General features: G+C 47.7%; 1 protein-coding gene and 1 long non-coding RNA gene across 3 annotated transcripts in view; one reads left to right on the plus strand and one right to left on the minus strand.

The window, feature by feature from the left end:
* LOC146830206 (uncharacterized) overlaps positions 1 to 17,001 on the plus strand; it is a 219,114-nt gene that overhangs the window by 110,173 nt on the left and 91,940 nt on the right. The window contains exon 3 of the mRNA XM_085604425.1: positions 12,014 to 12,244. Coding sequence (XP_085460551.1) covers positions 12,014 to 12,244 — 231 coding nt within the window. The remainder of the gene's footprint in view (positions 1 to 12,013; positions 12,245 to 17,001) is intronic.
* Positions 1 to 17,001, minus strand: part of LOC146830207 (uncharacterized) — a 195,064-nt gene that overhangs the window by 41,672 nt on the left and 136,391 nt on the right. The window contains exon 4 of one of the 2 annotated variants that reach the window (XR_014961382.1): positions 15,550 to 15,706. This is a non-coding gene — a long non-coding RNA (uncharacterized LOC146830207). Of the gene's footprint in view, positions 1 to 15,375; positions 15,707 to 17,001 lie in introns of those variants that run through there. The other variant, XR_014961381.1, reaches the window with a different exon arrangement.

Below are 17,001 nucleotides of genomic sequence, written 5' to 3' on the forward strand. Positions count from 1 at the left end.
GCCGCTGCAGCTAGGAGAGAGCTGCCGCCGCTGAGAGCCCGCCTAAATCTGTATCTTCAAACCTTTCGCTGGATCCGTGTGAGCCGCTGCAGCTAAGAGAGCCACTGAGAGCCCGCCTTAATCGGCACCTTCGGGCCTTCCGCTGAATCTGCATGGACTGCTGCAGTCGAGAGAGCGCTGGGGTCGCTGAGCATCCACCGTGGTGCCCGCCTGGTTGAGACCCTAAATTGTCCCGTGGGCTGCCGCAGCTAAGAGAGAGCTGCTGCCGCTGAGTGCCCACACCCTTTGCTACGGTGCACCATCGTGATCTGTCCCGTGGGCCGCCGCAGCCAAGAGAGAGCTGCTGCGGCTGAGTGCCCACACCCTTTGCTACGGTGCTCCATCGTGATCTGTCCCATGGGCCGCCGCAGCCAAGAGAGCTGCTGCCACTGAGTGCCCACACCCTTTGCTACTGTGCACCATCGTGATTTGTCCCGTGGGCCGCCGCAGCCAAGAGAGAGCTACTGCCGCTGAGTGCCCGCACCCTTTGCTACTGTGCACCATTGTGATTTGTTCCGTGGGCCTCCGCAGCGAAGAGAGAGCTGCTGCCGCTAAGTGCCCGCACCCTTTGCTATTTTGCACCATCGTGATTTGTCCTGTGGGCTGCCGCAGCCAAGAGAGAGCTACTGCCACTGAGTGCCCACACCCTTTGCTACTGTGCACCAATCGTGATTTGTCCCGTGGTCCACCGCAGCCAAGAGAGAGCCGTAGCCACTGAGTGCCCACACCCTTTGCTACTGTGCATCATCGTGAATTGTCCAGTGGCCCGCCGCAGCCAAGAGAGAGCTGTAGCCGCTGAGTGCCCACCCCTTGTGCTATTTTTAATCCTCTGAATTTGCCCAGTGGGCCGCTGCAGCTAAGAGAGAGCTGCTGCCGCTGTGAGCCCACCACAGAGCTGCACGACACGGGTCATCGCCACCACCAGCCCTGGCCGCCGCAGGCATGGGCTGCTGCCACTGAGCGCCCACCTGCCCCTGAGTGCCCGAACCACTGTGAGTGCACACTGCGGACCTCAGACTCCAAGACCTGTGGTCACTGGGAGTCCTCCTGTCACCGTCTCCGCTTCTTCCAGAAGCTGCGTGCTGTAGTCCCTTCCAACGACAGGTACCTGGTGCGCAGCGGGTCATGTAGGCACCGGCCCTGAACTCAGTCCATGTCCCGCTTTGTGTGAATACGTTGTTGTCTCTTTTAGTCCCTACGGGTTGATGTGAATTGTATTTGTTGAAACGCTTTGAGAGTCTTTGAGTTAAACTGTTAGGTAAAGATATTAGGGGCATATCAGCAACAACCGGCGATAATTATCGCTAAGCGCACTTAGCACTAGGATAATTATCACCAGCTAGCGTGGATTTTTATCGCTGAGATAGAGTGCTATTAGCAACTCTTATCTCAAAAGTGATAAAAATCCTAGCGCTAACTGCCAAACGTGTGATTATCGCTGGAAACCCAGCGATAATCCCACGAAGTTTGGCGATAGCTTGCTGATAGGGCCTCACATACTTGGCCATGATGTCCACCTTCCATAGGATATCATGGCTAATTCAGTTTCAAAGCAGGCATAAGGAAAGTAGCGATAACAGAGGTTATCGCTACTTTTCCTGTCGCTATGCTGCTTTGCGTGAGGCTTAACGAGCATCCACGTTAAATGAGACCCTGGTACACAGGACAAGTGGTCTATTCCCCCCCTCATTGTTGATTTTTGTACTAACCATTGGAAGCTGAATAGACCACTGCTTCTTTTTCCCTCCCCCCCATTGATGTTCTGTGGATATTACCATGGGTCATGTAAATTACAGGGACCTCATTGTTGATTTTCTTTTTGTGCTACGTTTGATACTCGATCTGTCTTTTGATGAATACAACTTAGTGAGTATTATGTATGCTGATTAAACATATGTATTTTTTCATAGATATACGAGGTTTCTTTCGGAATAGTGGAAGGCCTCTACTGTAACCGTGAGTGTATCGGTTCATTGCACCTGAGGTTAGGGTAAGCCTTAGCGAGCTTATACCGCCAAGGTGCATCTCTTTTTTTCATGATTAGGTCCTGATGAAAGCTTAGTGAATAACATTGATAAGCTGAAACATGTCGACCATTTGTCCACTTATAGGATAAGTCTGACCAAGTTAAAGTCAGGAATAACTATCCTTCACTACCTTTTAACCTGTTCATGTCTCGTCACTATTAAAATGTTCTAGTGTACGATACGTGATTTTTAATCATTTTCGTAAATTTCACCCACCAATCACCTCACTTTTTCTAGTCTGAAGTTGCTGCTCCGCCTTAACATAAGCGTTGAAGCACACCGAAGGTGCACAAGGCACCCCTGGCTAAACCCCATGATGAAGCATGTCACCAACTATGTTGGTGAGTGAGGGTTTTATTTCATATCAGACTGATTCTGTCTCTCTGGCACTTCGTCCGATCACATAGAGAATCACCGGCCGTGTGACTTTCTCCTTCTCATCACACTCTTTTGTTGTTATTACAGTGACTCCTGCATGAGCAGAGCCTATACCCTTGTCTGCAGCTAGAATTAAACCTAATCTGCGGTCTTTATTCGGTTTTACTCTATCCCCCACTCCTGGAATTTGAGCATACGGTGCGTTGTGCACATCTAACTTGTAGGAGTACTTGAGTGGAAAACCTTTTTGCAGGACGGCAGAGCCGTTCTTTGTAGCATTGATAGCTACTAGTATATCTCCTACTCTCATGTGTGAACGAATAATTGAGCAATGGTAGCAGTTCGCACTGTCACCTTGGTGGCTTCATCAGCCAGTGAATTCCCTCCAACGTGTATTTCAACACGCCGATGACTCAAGGTGTGAATAACTTGAGCCCGTGGCGGGCCAGCTTTCAGCTTTGCCACATGTTCCCATAAAAACTTGTGTTTTATTGTGCTACCCTTAGCGTCTTTAAACCCATTCTGGCCCCAGTAGTGGAGATATTCATTGTAAGTTTGCACACAGTGGAAAGAATCACACTCTACCATAGTGGGGAATTCTCGGTCAGTGTACTGTAGTGCAAGTATCAGGGCTTTTAGTTCTGCCAGCTGTGCTGTACAATCTCCTAGAGATTGTGTAGTCATATTGCTGGGATGGAATTTACCCTCCAGCATGCGACCTTTCACTATAGCACACACGGTGCTATATTGCTGTTTACTTCTAATGGCGGGCTGAGCAGATTTATTTATTTTTTATTTATTTATGTGTTTTATAGAGCGCGAACTTGACCCGTTAGGGTATCAGAGCGCTTTACCGGAGAGCAAAGCAATATACAGTCAGACTTAGAGTCGACCAGTTACAGCTCGAGTAGCAGTATAGTGCAGGAATAAATAGGGTAAAGCGTAGCATGTATTTACAGTTTACGTAACCAATTACACAGAGCGGCAAACCATATTTACAGAGTACGTTTTCAATTATTCTGACCAGGACCCAAGTTTGTGATGTTTCGGGAGACCCGGTAGTTAGAAGGGAGGTAGTGGGCCGCCATAGGTTGTGCCATAGAAGTAGTTGAGGTAGCGTTAGACGAGAAATTTGCCCATAAGGAGGGTTTTGGCATCCTTTTTGAAGCGAGTCATTGAGGGGATTCTTCTGATGTCGGTGGGAGAGAGTTCCATATTCTTGGAGCAGCCCCTGAGAAGGCCCGATTGTAAGTTTTTTTTTTCCGAAAGCGTGCAGGTTGGAGCAGGAAATCTCTGGCGGATCTGGAGTTTCTGGTTCCTCCAGAGATCACGAGTTTCTGTGTCAGATATGCAGGGGAGTTAGAGTGTAAAGCTTTGTGCGTGATGCATGCTAGTTTGAGCTGTATTCTTGCCTCCAGGGGAAGCCAGTTGAGAGCTTTCAGGTGTGGGGAAATATGATTGTATTTCCTTATGCCGGTGAGTAGTCTGGCGGCCGCGTTGAGGCAGGCTTTAAGAGGTGCCCGGGAGATCTTGGGTAAGCCCGAGAGGGTTGAGCAGCCATATTCCAGTCTAGAGGTGACGAGTGCTTGGACTGCCATTTTTAGGTCGGGAGCATCAAGGAAGGGTTTCAATTTCCTCAGGTAGCTCAGATGGAATCTGGCTGTTTTAGCCATAGAGTTTATGTGGTCCCTCATGTTAAGGTTGGTGTCAAGGGTAATTCCCAGGGATTTAGCCGAATTCACAATGGTCGGTGGGCAATTTAAGGCTGTAATAGCCTTAATCCATGATTGAATCTCTAAGTGGGCTTTGGGAGGGGAGATCAGGAGAAATTCTGTTTTCGTTGCGTTGAGTTTGAGTTGATTGGATGCGAGCCATTGGACGGTGAGTTTCAGGGCTTCGTTCAGGGAGAGAATCTCTTCGAGAGAAGAGGTTTTGATGTAGATCTGGGTGTCATCGGCATACATATGATAGGAGATATTAGCTGCGTGCAATACTTCGGTAAGCGGTTCTAGGTAGAGGTTGAAAAGGGTGGGGGACAGGGTTGATCCTTGAGGGACTCCAACTGTGACCGTGGATGGTGATGAAAGGTTGCCATTAATCAGGAATCTCTGTGACCGGTTATGGAGGAAGGACCTAAACCAATCTAGAACAGTGCCATCTAATCCCATTCTGAGTTTGAGGCGTTCGAGTAATGTTTCATGGTTGACTGTGTCGAAGGCTGAGGATAGGTCCAGGAGGATTAGGAGACAAGTTTTGCCTTGGTCAAGGGCTTGGAGGGCATCGTCCACGATGTGGAGCATGGTGGTTTCGGTGCTGTGCCTTAGTCTAAATCCGGATTGAAAGTCATCGAGAAGGTGGAAGTTGTTGATGTGGTGACTTAGCTGCTGTTGCACACATTTCTCCAGCACTTTGGCTAAGAGGGGGATGTTGGAGATTGGTCTGAAGTTGTCTGGGGGGGCTGGATCCAGCGATGGCTTTTTCAGGATGGGGAGGACTTGGCCGGCTTTTAGAGAGTCAGGCATCGTTCTCTGCTGGAGGGAGGCATTGATTATTGTAGCCCAGCTGTGAATAATGGATTGGGCGACGACCGCAAGGCAGTTGGCAGGGAGCGGGTCATTGAAATGGTTGTTCGGTTTTAAGGTAGAAAGGATTTTGGAGATGGAGTCTTCATCATAGTCTTTGAAGACAGACCAGTGAGCGTGATTTTTGGGAGGAGCCTGTGGGTGTGTTGTTGTGGGAGGAGGCGGGTCAGGAGGGGGTTGGGGGTGTGTGATGGCGCTGAGTTCGTTTCCAAGGGCCAAGATTTTGTCAGTGAAGAAAGAGGAGAATTCTTCAGAGGATATGAGAGATCTGGGGGTTTCTTTAGAAGATTTGGCCAGTTTATTAGATTGGTGTTTGACCAATTCGAAGAGCTTGTGGGGTCTGTTCTTGGCTTTCTCAAGTTCGGTTCTGAAGAAGTCTTTTTTTGAGTTGAGAATGTTCCTGTTGTAGGTATTTCTGGCCTGGCGGAGGAGTTGTAGATGTGCAGTAGAGGGGTGCTGCCTCCAGGCTCTTTCAGCTTGCCGGAGGGCTCTCCTTTCGTTCTTAAGGGAACCCGTGAACCAGGGGTTTCTGTCTTTGATTTGGGTTCTTTTCAGTTTTAGTGGGGCGAGATCATCCAGGATGTTTGAGATGATCGCAGAGTAGTGATCATTGAGGTCACTGACTGTTGTGAGATGCGAAGTGGGGGGGGGGTTGGATTTACATCGGGCCACAAGTTCACTTCGGTCCAAGTTCTTGGTGTCTCTGATCCAGCGTTTAGGAATCGTTGGTTGCGGTGCTTTTGTCTTGTGGGTGCCAGGTAGATGGAAGGTGATGGCGTGATGGTCAGACCAATCGCATGGGTCAATAGAGATGAGCTGGACAGATGATTCTTTGGAGATGATCCAGTCAAGGGTAGCCCCTTTTGAGTGAGTTGGTAGTGAGCAGGCTTGAGTCAAGTCTTGATCTGCCAGGAGGTCTTAGATGGCGTTGACATGTGGATCCTTGGGATCGTTCCAGTTTAAGTTAAAATCGCCTAAGAAAATATCTTTGGAGTTGATGGGAATCTTAGCTGTGATGATTTCCATGAGGTGGTCGGTGAAAGAGTCGTTCGTACCTGGGGGGTGGTAAAAGATGTGAAGGTTGCATAGTAGGGTGGAGTTGTTGCAAATAGCGAGAGCGAGGTATTCGCAGGATTCGGTGGAGTCCGCCAGAAGTTCGGTGACGAGGAGGTTAGAGCGGTAGATGCAGGCAATGCCTCCTCCTTTCTTGTTAGATTGTCTGTCCAGCCTTGCGATGTTGTAGTTAGGGGGGACTAGGAGGTCCAGGTATGGGGATGAGGAATCATTGAGCCATGATTCTGTTCGGATTGCTAAGTCGAAGTTTTTGCAAAGGATGAGATCAGCAATATCTGCGGCATACTTAGCTGCCGATTGGCAGTTGATTAAAAGACCTGACAGGGAGGATTTGGGTGGAATATAGGTAGTCTGGGCAGACTGGTGGACAGGTGCTAGATTGCTCATGACCACAGCTCTGTTGTGGAGGGTGGCTGGCCTGTTGGGGTTGATAGTGACCGAGCGGATGGGATGTTTAGAATTCCCGTCAAAGGGAAGAGGGGTAGATGTGGTGGGGTTGTAATCTCGGAGGATGGCCAGGATTTCAATTTCAGTGAGGTCTAGTGGACTTAGAGTTGGAGAAGCGGTGTAGGAGAGGGCCAGAGCGAGGCATTCTTCCTCTGAGAGATGGCATGGTTGTTTACGGGGACGAAGCTGTCTCAAGACTAGAGGAAGAGGCTGTTTCGGGTGCTCAGTTAAGTGCGGGGGTGTGCAAATAGGCAGGGACGTGAGGTTGGCGAGGGCGAGTTCGGTGAGGTGAAGGAGGTTAGTTAATTCCGAGATAGAGATGTAAATGCTCTGGGAAAGTTTGGTAGCTCTGGAGAACAGAGAGGCCATGTTCCTATCTGGTGGGGGCGATAGAGGGCGGAAGGGCAATGGTTCGGGAGCCATTCTGTCAGCATGTATAGGAGATACGGGGGAGGACTAGTACGGCCTGTGTTGTAGGTCGTTGGATCAGAGCTAGGGCTCCTCTGTGGGTTGGGTTGCGGGCTAGGAGGGCAAACACGACTAGTGTCAGAGGTCCTAGGGGGCATACCAGGGGCATAGTCTACATGGGGGGATAGTAGGAGGGGGACCAGAGGTCTAGGGGAGATTCTGGGGGTAAGGCCGGGCACCGTGTTGGAGTGGGTAGGGGCGTCTGTGTTGGAAGACCTTTGGGGGGTTTGTGAATGGTTAGCTACGCTGGGTAGGCTAGATGAGGGCTCGTCGGGGCGGGACATGGTTCCCCTGCCTGAGTCATGCATGTGGTTTCGAAAGAGGGTGAAAAGGTCAGCAAATTTGTCCAAGTTTTTGGCTGAGGCTTGGATCAGGATGATGCCATTTTTGTAAAGAGTGATGGTGAGGTCAGCTCGCAGTGTAGGGGACGGTGTTATTGTTAGCTTAGTGCCATATGGGATGTTCTTTGTTGTGCATATATTGAGGAGGAGGGCAAAGGTTTTGCGCCAGGCAGAAGTCCTTCTGGAGTAAAAAATTAGGTCATTAATGATTATGCCGTTGTCCGCGCAATAGCGAAGGTCAGAGATCAATGACTCAGGGTGTCTTTTAAGGGTGGAGTGTTTGAAGTATTTAGCGGCGGTTTTGGAGAGGTTGGGGGGGTAGACCAGAGTGTAAGAATTTGCCCCCGTAGCAGAAAGGCCAGGATTTGCCATGTTGGCTCGGGTGGGCAACTCGAGGATCAATAGAGACAGTCATGTAGTGAGGTGGGGTACTCACGGTGCAAAAACAGGAGTTGAAGGGTGTCAGTATCGGGGGAGAGCGCAGCATATCTGGCAGGGAAGAAGATGATTGGCTGGCAACTATCGGGAAATAACTAGTGAGGGAGAGGATAGTGTGGCTGTCTATAGGATTTTCATCCTTATGAGGTCAGGCAGTGAGAGGCGAATGTGTTGTCTTAAACTGTGGCCATTTTAGGGTCAGGCGATGAGCAGTCTGCTAGGTATGAGAATGCTGTGATGATACCAATAGAAAAACATGGTTGCTGATAGGCAGGATATACTTTTTAAATGCTAACTGCTCACCTTGGTGATGCTTGAGTGAATGTATAAATGATATGTTCATACTGGTCTAGAGCCAAGATTTAATTCGGGAGAGGGTATTCTTGTTCATGTTGCAGAAATGCCTGTTTTCCAAGTCTTGGATGGTATCTGTATTCTAAATCTGTTGCAGAGAGAATTAGCCCATTGTATCCAACGTGGATGCAATGCCTCCGCATTTGGAATGCTGGCTTTTGTTACCGCTTCTAAAGTCGAAATAGGAGTCACAACAAAGATGTGGATTCCCTGTGCTAGTGCTCTTTCTCTCACTAAAGCAGTCTGTACTGCTGTCAGAAATTTTTCTGTTGCTGTAGATCGATTTTCGGCCTCTGTGTACAGATGAGATTTGTATGTGATAGGGACTGTTTCGCCATCATTAAACGTGATGTTGGTGTATCCTGACAATTTGGGGAGGACTCATATTACCAGGTTGAGTATGTTTGCTCGTGTCTGCAAGTGTTTTGAACCTATCATTTCAGCTTGAACGGAACGAAAAATGTCAGTATGTTGTTGAGTCCGCGTGTTTGTAGTGAAATCAGGTCTGATTAAGTCGTAGAAAGGTTTGACTCTTTCTGCGTAGCCTTGAAAGTATGTTCTGCTGAAATTTAGGAATCCTAAAATGGATTGTAAGCCTTTCAGATTTTTTTGAGGCTGTATGTGCGTGCATTTTTCTAAAAAATGTGTGGCTAATTTAGGGGGATTTGGGCGTATCTGCGCAATGTTGTTATTGTTATATACAGATGTTTTTCAGAAATTACGATCAGTGATATGTAATGTTACATATATCCATCAAAATGTATCCTCCGGGACGCAACCCGGCATATGCCATGTAAAATCAATCAAATATGTTGGTAAAAAAAAGAAAAAATCGCGGCGAGGCTTTTGCTGTCACTTGACAGCTCATATCCCGAAAACAGGACACTGATATGGGCAACTTTTGATTTCTTAAAATTAAATTTGTAGCCCATATTGGCAAATCCAACAATTATGTTGTTCATCCTGTACAAGTAAGTGGTCTGTTAAGTCATCGTCCGTCAGATAGATGTCATCTCCATAGGACACTGCCTCTTCATCGTAAGTTTGTAGTAGCTCTGACACCTTTGCCGAAAACAACCCCGGGCTGTTCTCATACCCCTGAGGTAATCGACAGCATTGACGCTGGGTGCCTAACGCAGAGAATCCGGTCAGATATCTGCTTCCAGGAGCTATAGTTTGGCAAAAGAACCCATTCAAGATGTCCAATGTTGTTTTGTATTTTTTCCGGACAGTGTTATTCATTATTGCGGCACTGTGAGTTCTGAACTGCAAATGTCTTTGTGCATGTGTTCAAATGTCTGTAATCTAAAACCAAATGATATCTATTGTTGGGCTTCATTACGGGAAACAAAGGGTTATTCATGGGTGAAGTGCAAGTTTCAATAACACCTTGGTATTCAAGTTGGTCTAAGATTTCTTTGACTTGTTTCTTTGCCTCATGTTTAACAGGTTACTGTCCTTGGGGTGTTGGAGTAGTTTTTAATGGGATTTCGTGATGTTTTGACTCCACGTCCCACCCTACATGGTTGCGGTATAATGCTGGAGCTAGGGCTTGCTCCTACTCCCGTGCATATGAGTGTTTTAAGGAAACAGGAACGAGGTCCGAAAAAGTAGGCAAAATGACGCTTTCCTAACAGGATATCATAACCAAATGTTACATTTTCCCAAAAGAGACCTTACATTTTTCTTGAGATGTCTCCCTTTAATTGGAGATTAATTTCATGAAGATGGTGTAGGACACTCACTCTTGTATAAGGTGTTTGCTCTGTGATGTACTCATTCAAAACTGCTGTCACCAGAAATTCCTTTAGGTTCTGGCGAGCTATCGTTACTTCTGCCGCGCTGTCTAGCATCATCAGAGCCCATTCCCCATTCAGAAGCGGAGTCCTCAATAACCTGGGCATACTTAATTTGTAAGACGGCTACTTTCTTCTTTTTGAATTGAGTCTTTGTTTTAGGTTGCTCTTCCTGTTTGATAATGAAATCTGAAGTGTGATGTGTCTCCATTTTTCCCTTTGGTTGATCTTCAGTTTTTTGTTCTGACCATCCTTGCCTCTCCGAGCTTTTTGGTGAACCCTGAAATGGACGAAAGGAACATGTATCAGTATCCTGATACCTATCAGGTTTCCTAATATTATCACTATTCCTAAGGTTGTACCTCTTTTCAGAGGACTCCATTGGGGAGACCCGCCCCTTGATCGCGAAGTGTTTCTGTTACTATTCTTAGACTGCGCCAGATCCTCTCCTGGTGATGACACCATACCCTCATAAAAAGAAAAATATGAGACCGTATATTTTTGTCTGGGTCTCTCATGTTGAGTTCTTCAGGCCCACCTATGTAAAGTTCAAATTCTGTGTCAATGCCCACTTCCTCGTGCAGACAAGTTTGTGAATGTAGCTCTTTTGTGGTATGTGAGTGAGCCAGAGTAATGGAAGACAGTTGGATCCATTTTGGATTCCTCTATGAAGATTGATGAAGAATGATGACTTTGCTCTCAGACGGTGGAAGAGTGTTGTCTTCCTTCCTGAAGCTGGAGGGGGAAGAGTCAGACACTGAAAGTGGAGTAGAAACAGGAGATCCTTTTGAAATTCTATGAGGCCTTTTGATTATCAATGAATAAACAGGTGATTAGTCAATGGCAAGGGCAGGCCTGAGACATGTTTTGGATGCCTATGTAGGTGGGCGGCACATAAGTGCTCCTGCAGGCCCACTGGTAGCATTTAGATTACAGGCCCTGTGTGTATGGTATACCGCTCGACAAAAGATTTACAAGTAAATTAAATATGCCAGGTATATGCCAATCAATCAAATTTAGAAGCGTGAACACCAAGACTGGCTTGCAGTGGTAAAGTGCAGAGAGTCCAAAGGCTAACCATGAGGAATCCAGCAAAAGTGGAGGGAAAAAGGCAAAAGGTTTGGAGGTGGCTCTGCAGAGAGAGCGCACATCCCAGTCAGGTTATTGTTGGGGGGGCAGTGCACAACTCACAGTGGGATTGCGCGCTCTAAAAATCGCCATAAATAAATAAATAAATAAATAAATTGTATGCAGAATTTGTTGGGTGGGCAGTGTCCAGCTCAGTAGGCAAGGTGAGAGTGCACTGTACAGCTCAATGGGGGTTGTGTAGGTATGAATATGCAGCCTAGGGACTACGTGGGTGGGCAGCATGCAGCTCACTGAAGGTTTGTGTGTATGGTCACTGCCCAGCGATATCCAACAATTTTGTTATAGATATAAAGCAATAAAAGGACAAGGCAGTCCTCCTGCATGGAAATATTTATGGCAGGAGGACCGCCTGATCTATTTTCAGAGCAAGGTTGTGCTGCATCCACCACATAACGGTCTATGTGAGTGGGCAGTGCATGGCTCAGTGGTGGGAGGTGGATGGGTAGTGCACAGCTCAGTGGGTGGGCTGTGTGCAGCATACTGCTCTGGATGTCAGTGTGAGAGGGCAGTACACAGATTAGTTGGGGTTTGTGGGGACTGTGCTGGTGGGCAGTGCACAGCTCAGTGGGGGAGGTGGGTGGATGGTGTACAGTCCAGTGGGGGATCTATGTAACTGGGCATTACACAGGTCAGTGATGGGGTCTGTGTTGGCGGGCAGTACCCAGCTCAATGTGGGAGTGGAGAACAACTACAGTAGAAGGGGAGGTAGCAAGAGTGTGCAACTGCAAAGAACGCCCCTTTTACTTGCTTAGCTTTAGTATAGCACTGCCTGTGCCCCTAAATATGGCACCTGTCCTAGGTTTGGTGTTTGTCAGGATGCCCTTGTGCCTGACCCCCCACCGTCGAGCCTGCACACTATATATAACGGAGCTCATTGACAGCTTTCCAGAATCTAACCATCATTTCTTTGATGCTGGCAGAATAAGATGAGAGCTGAGAAGCAGAAAATTGTGACTGAGATTGAACAGCTGCACCAGATCCTGAGAGATGAAGAGCAGATACTGTATGAGAGACTGAAGAAAATGGAGAAAACACTTAACATGGTAGAAAATGCAAATATCTACAAACTGTCTAATAAAATCACCTCTCTTCAAGCCCTGATAACAGATATAGAGAAGAGATGCAAGGAATCAGCATTGGACCTCCTGAAGGTGAGACACTGCTTGGTAAATTCAAGTCAATACAGAAGTAATACATTAATATGGTGTTTGAGGTGATGAATGTAAGTGGAAATCATGCTTAATCAAGAGGGTTAATTTCCAGTGACCTCCTGTATTCTGACAACCAAACTAAATAGACAGACAAGTTCAATGAACAACAACCCTTCTGTTCTGACAGTTCAACGCAATGTACATGCAGGTCCAATATAGAGCGACCTCCTTTTATTCCGAAAGCCCAACACAGTATAAAGAATATGGCGGTCTGGGTCATGTGACTCCATTAAGAATATCAATCTGTTCTGTATTATGTGGCCTCTTTAAGAATACCACAGACTGGTCTGTGTCATGTGACTCCATTCAGTATATCAGATTACGTAGTGTCAGGGGGAAACTGTCTTTACAATGCACGTTGAGCCACGCATGCCATTTGCCCGCAAGCAGAACCACGCTTGCCTTGACCATGCATATGCGAGGTTAAGGCAGTGCATGATCTAGCTGTGCGGTTGGGTGGGTAGAGGAACAGTAAGGATCTGGAAAGGAAGCTCTGGGACGCGGTCAGGTAAGTGGAGCTGGGGATGGGTTTTTGGGGCTGGGGCAGTTTTAGGGCTAAGGGTGGTTGCGTTGGGGTCGTTTTCAGGTGTGGAGGGGCTAACGTTGGGGTAGTTTATTGAGTGGGGCCTGTTTTAGGGCTCAGGGCGGGGAGTCAGTGTAGTTTTCAAGGTGGGGTTCAGTTTTTAGGGCTCAGGGTGGAGGGGCTGGGGTCGTTGTAGTTTATAGTGCTGAGGGCCTAGATTTAGAGCTCTGGGTGGGTGGAAGGGACAGTTTTCAGGGCTGGGGGTAGTTTTAGTGCTCAGGGTGGGGGGTCTGGGGTCAGGGTAGTTTTTAGGACATGGGGCAAGGTTCAGGGCTCAGGGCAGGGGCGAGGGGCAGTTTTCATGGCTAGGGGAAGTTTTAGAGCTCAAGGCTGGGGGCTTAGGTCAGGGTAGTTTTTAGGATGTGGGGGCGAGTTTAAGAACTCACGGAGGGGGGCTGCAGTCAGGTTAGTATTTTGACTGGGGCCCGGTTTTAGGGCTAAGGGAGGGGGGGCCAAGGTAGTTTTAAGGGCAGGAGTGGGTAGATTGCAGAGATGGGGCTAGATTTTAGGGCTCAGGATGGGGGGATTGTAATCTTAACCATGCATATCTCTTTACCAATCATGCCTTTACAACAAAATTGCGTAGTAAAGGCATGCGTAGTAAACAAATGCGTGGTTAAGGTGCATTCGTTGTTGGGACCGTGTTGTTGAGGCACAAGGGGTTTAGCCTTGTGTGATTCTGTCATACAACCAGTGTCAGGTGACTCTACTCAGAATGTCACAATCGGTGTTCTTCCATTTCACCCCTTCCTGAATATTGAGTACAGGCAGTTGTTCTATGAATCCATTACAAATATCACAGTTTGTGCCCTGTCACGTGACCCCATTTGAAATATCACACTCTAGGCCACAGCATCTAAACTGTTGTCCTGCATCATGTGGTCCCACTCAGAATATTACAGACTGTATAGATGTGGCACCATTGAGAAAGTGACAAACCACATTCACAATATCGCTCTGTGCTGGGTCGCGTGACCTCATTCAGAATGTGGGTATATATTATTGTTTATTGTTAACAATCTCCTAAGGAGGCCGACAATGAACATCCTTCAAACAGAATAAAAAATAAATATGTTTCAATTCTGTTCCGAATCAAGAATACACATTTGATACATTCTTAATTAATGATATTATTGTCTTGAATGAAACAAATAGGACAGCCACTAGTTGCATTCCTTAACTCGTTGAGACCCTGAAAATAATTACTACAGTGTGTACAGTTTTGGTCAATCCCACTAGGACCATCCCACCGTCTCATATTTACATTTAACAACAAACCATGGGTGCACAGATGAAGAAAGACTCTTCTCGTAGAATGGTCACATTGTGAAATCAGGTTTGTGGCTCTTGGTCGTAAAGAGTTTTTTCCCTGAATTAGGTCAGTCCATTCATTTTAGAATGTGTTCTTCAAACTGTAACAATTCAGAGTGAAGTCCAATTTTTACAGTGAACATAATTTAATGACTGAGGGCCCGATGTAGGTAAAACCGAAATAGCGAGTTCTTAATAGCGAAATTTACCGATTCGCTATTACGAACTCGTTATATGTGTTGTAGATAAAAAAATCGCTAAAAGTTAGCTATTCGGTATTTCCAAAAATTGCAGAGCTGTGAATCAGCCAATCCTGTGCTTCCTGGTGACCTCACAACCAGGAAGTGGCCACACCCATGCAGTTACACTGATCCTGAAGCTGTTGGAGATCCAGGGAGCAGGAGCAAAAACACAGGAGCTGCACAGCTACCACCTAGCTGATACACCAAAATAGAACCATGGACTCACAGGAGAAGGGTAAGGATGCTGGAGAAAGAAAGCGTAAACACAAGTTCAGTGAGAGGGAGTTGGAGGTCCTAATAGAGGAGGTGGTGAAGGATCACGACCAGCTCTTCGGTAAAAAATCCCTGTACGTCCCTGAGTCACAAAAACTGAAGATTTAGCTAGTGATCCAGCAGAAAATCAATGCCATCGCTCAACAGAGGACCTCAAGAAGCCCTGGTACGATCTCCGGAAACGTGCCAAGGAGCGGGTGACCGAACGGCTCAAACAAGCCAGAAAGACAGGTGGGGGGACATCAACAGCGCCTACACCGACTGCATTGGAACAAATGGTGGAGTCCACCCTCCAGCCGGAGAGCGTCAGTGGCATTGGAGACGTGGACAGTTCAGCCACAGGGTCCAACAGACAAGGTAAGATGCATGCACAGCATGCTGTGCCCCCCTCCCTAACCCCAATCCTCCTGCATGAATCCCACTCCAGACCATGTTTTGCCTAAAATCAGCGATGCATCATGGGAGATGTAGTCCCTATCAACTAATAGCATATCAGTCAGTCCACAAAAAGCATATGCATGTCACACACATCAATAGATAAGCAAGCGGGGGACAGACAGCTAGATTGGCAGTCATGACATTTATTTGTAGGCAAATGCTGCCAGACAAGTGAGTAATAGTACATCCTGTATCCACAGGCGAAACATCACGCCAGGCAGCAGAAGAGGAGACAAAAGAGGCTTCCAGGGAGCAAAACACACTGGAGCAGGATGTCCAATCACCTGCTGTTGTCACACCACCATCACCACCACCACCACCACGAGCAGGAGGTATACAGTGTGTAGCCTCCAGGAGATGGAGGGCACAGAGGATGAGAGCCAGGGAGCACAACATACCCCACAGGATGATGATGTACACGCATCTGTAACACAGTCCCCCATGGAGGTTGGCAACACAGGTGCACAAAGACGCCGACAAAGGGCACACAGTCCTGAGGCAGTGGAGTCCAGTGTCTTCTCTGGTCTAGAGGGGAAGATGCTTAAAGTGCAGCGCCTGCAAGGCAAAACAATGAGGGCAATGCAATGCCAGATGGTGGCAAACAATAAAAACATTAATGACATGAAGGAGGCCATATACTGCCTCAACAACACCGTGGCTGAGGGCATGAGGGAGATGTCTGATGCTGTTAGGCAGCAAGATTGATAGCGACCGTGGTGCAAGGTGCAGGGACAGACAGAGACTGGAAGGGTAGACCCAGGCGCTCAGTGGCCATGCAATTGGAGATGGCCAAGTGCAGCCGTGAAATAAAATGAAATGAAATAAAGGGGTTTTGTAAAGCGTGGCTGCTGCCCGAGGGCGTCCAAGCGCTGAGTAGAGGGAATAGAACTCTGAGGGACGGGGGGAGAGATCCAGGGGGGGAACTAATTTCTGAAGAGGAATGTTTTTAACTCTTTACGGAAGGACGAGAGAATAGGGTTGGACCTTAGTGAGAAGGGAAGGGAGTTCCATAATTTAGCAGCGTTGAGCGTGAAGGACCTGCCTCCTGCTCTGGATCTTTTGACTCTGGGAGCTGCAGCAAGGAATGCATTCGTAGATCGAAGTGTTTACCGGGACAATAGGGGGTGAGAAGTGTGTGGTTAATCTCAGGACTAGCTCTATGGAAGGCTTGATGCGATATGCACAGGGTTTTGAATTTTATTCTTTCCCTGACAGGGAGCCAGTGGAGTGACCTGATCCCTGACTTAGCCGATTCTCTGCGAGGGATCTGGAGTAGCGTGCGAGCTGCACAGTTCTGCGTGCGCTGAAGTTTCTGCAGCACGTATTCAGGGGCTCCCAAGTAGAGGGCGTTGTTAATATCGAGTCGGGACTGGAGGAGGCCCTGGATAACAACCTGCTTAGCTTCCAAGGGCAGAATCGGCAGGATCTTTCTCAGCATTCGGATGATCCCGAAGCAGGTTGCTGCTGTTTTAGTTGCCTGAGTATTAAAGGTAAGGGTTTTGTCCAGCCAGACTCCCAGACTTTTAATGTCCTCCTTCGGGGATGGAGGTGGGCCTAAACTGGAGGGCCATAGCTGGTCAGTGGGGGTGGGAGTAGGGGGGCCGAGGAGCATAATCTCGGTCTTGTCGCCGTTGAGTTTTAATGAGAATGCTGTCATCCATCTTCTAACATCCTCCATGCAGGCTGCCAGGTTGGATTGGGGGAGCCCGCTGTTCTTCTGTGCCAGAGAGACCACCAGCTGAGTGTCGTCCGCATACGAGATGATCTTGATACCGTATTGTCGGACGACCTCAGCCAGCGGCCTCATGTACACATTGAACAGCGTGGGGCTCAGGGAGGAACCTTGGGGT

This window comes from Triturus cristatus, chromosome 5_1 (assembly GCF_964204655.1).
Source record: "Triturus cristatus chromosome 5_1, aTriCri1.1, whole genome shotgun sequence".
In the NCBI taxonomy this organism is placed as follows: Eukaryota; Metazoa; Chordata; class Amphibia; order Caudata; family Salamandridae; genus Triturus; species Triturus cristatus.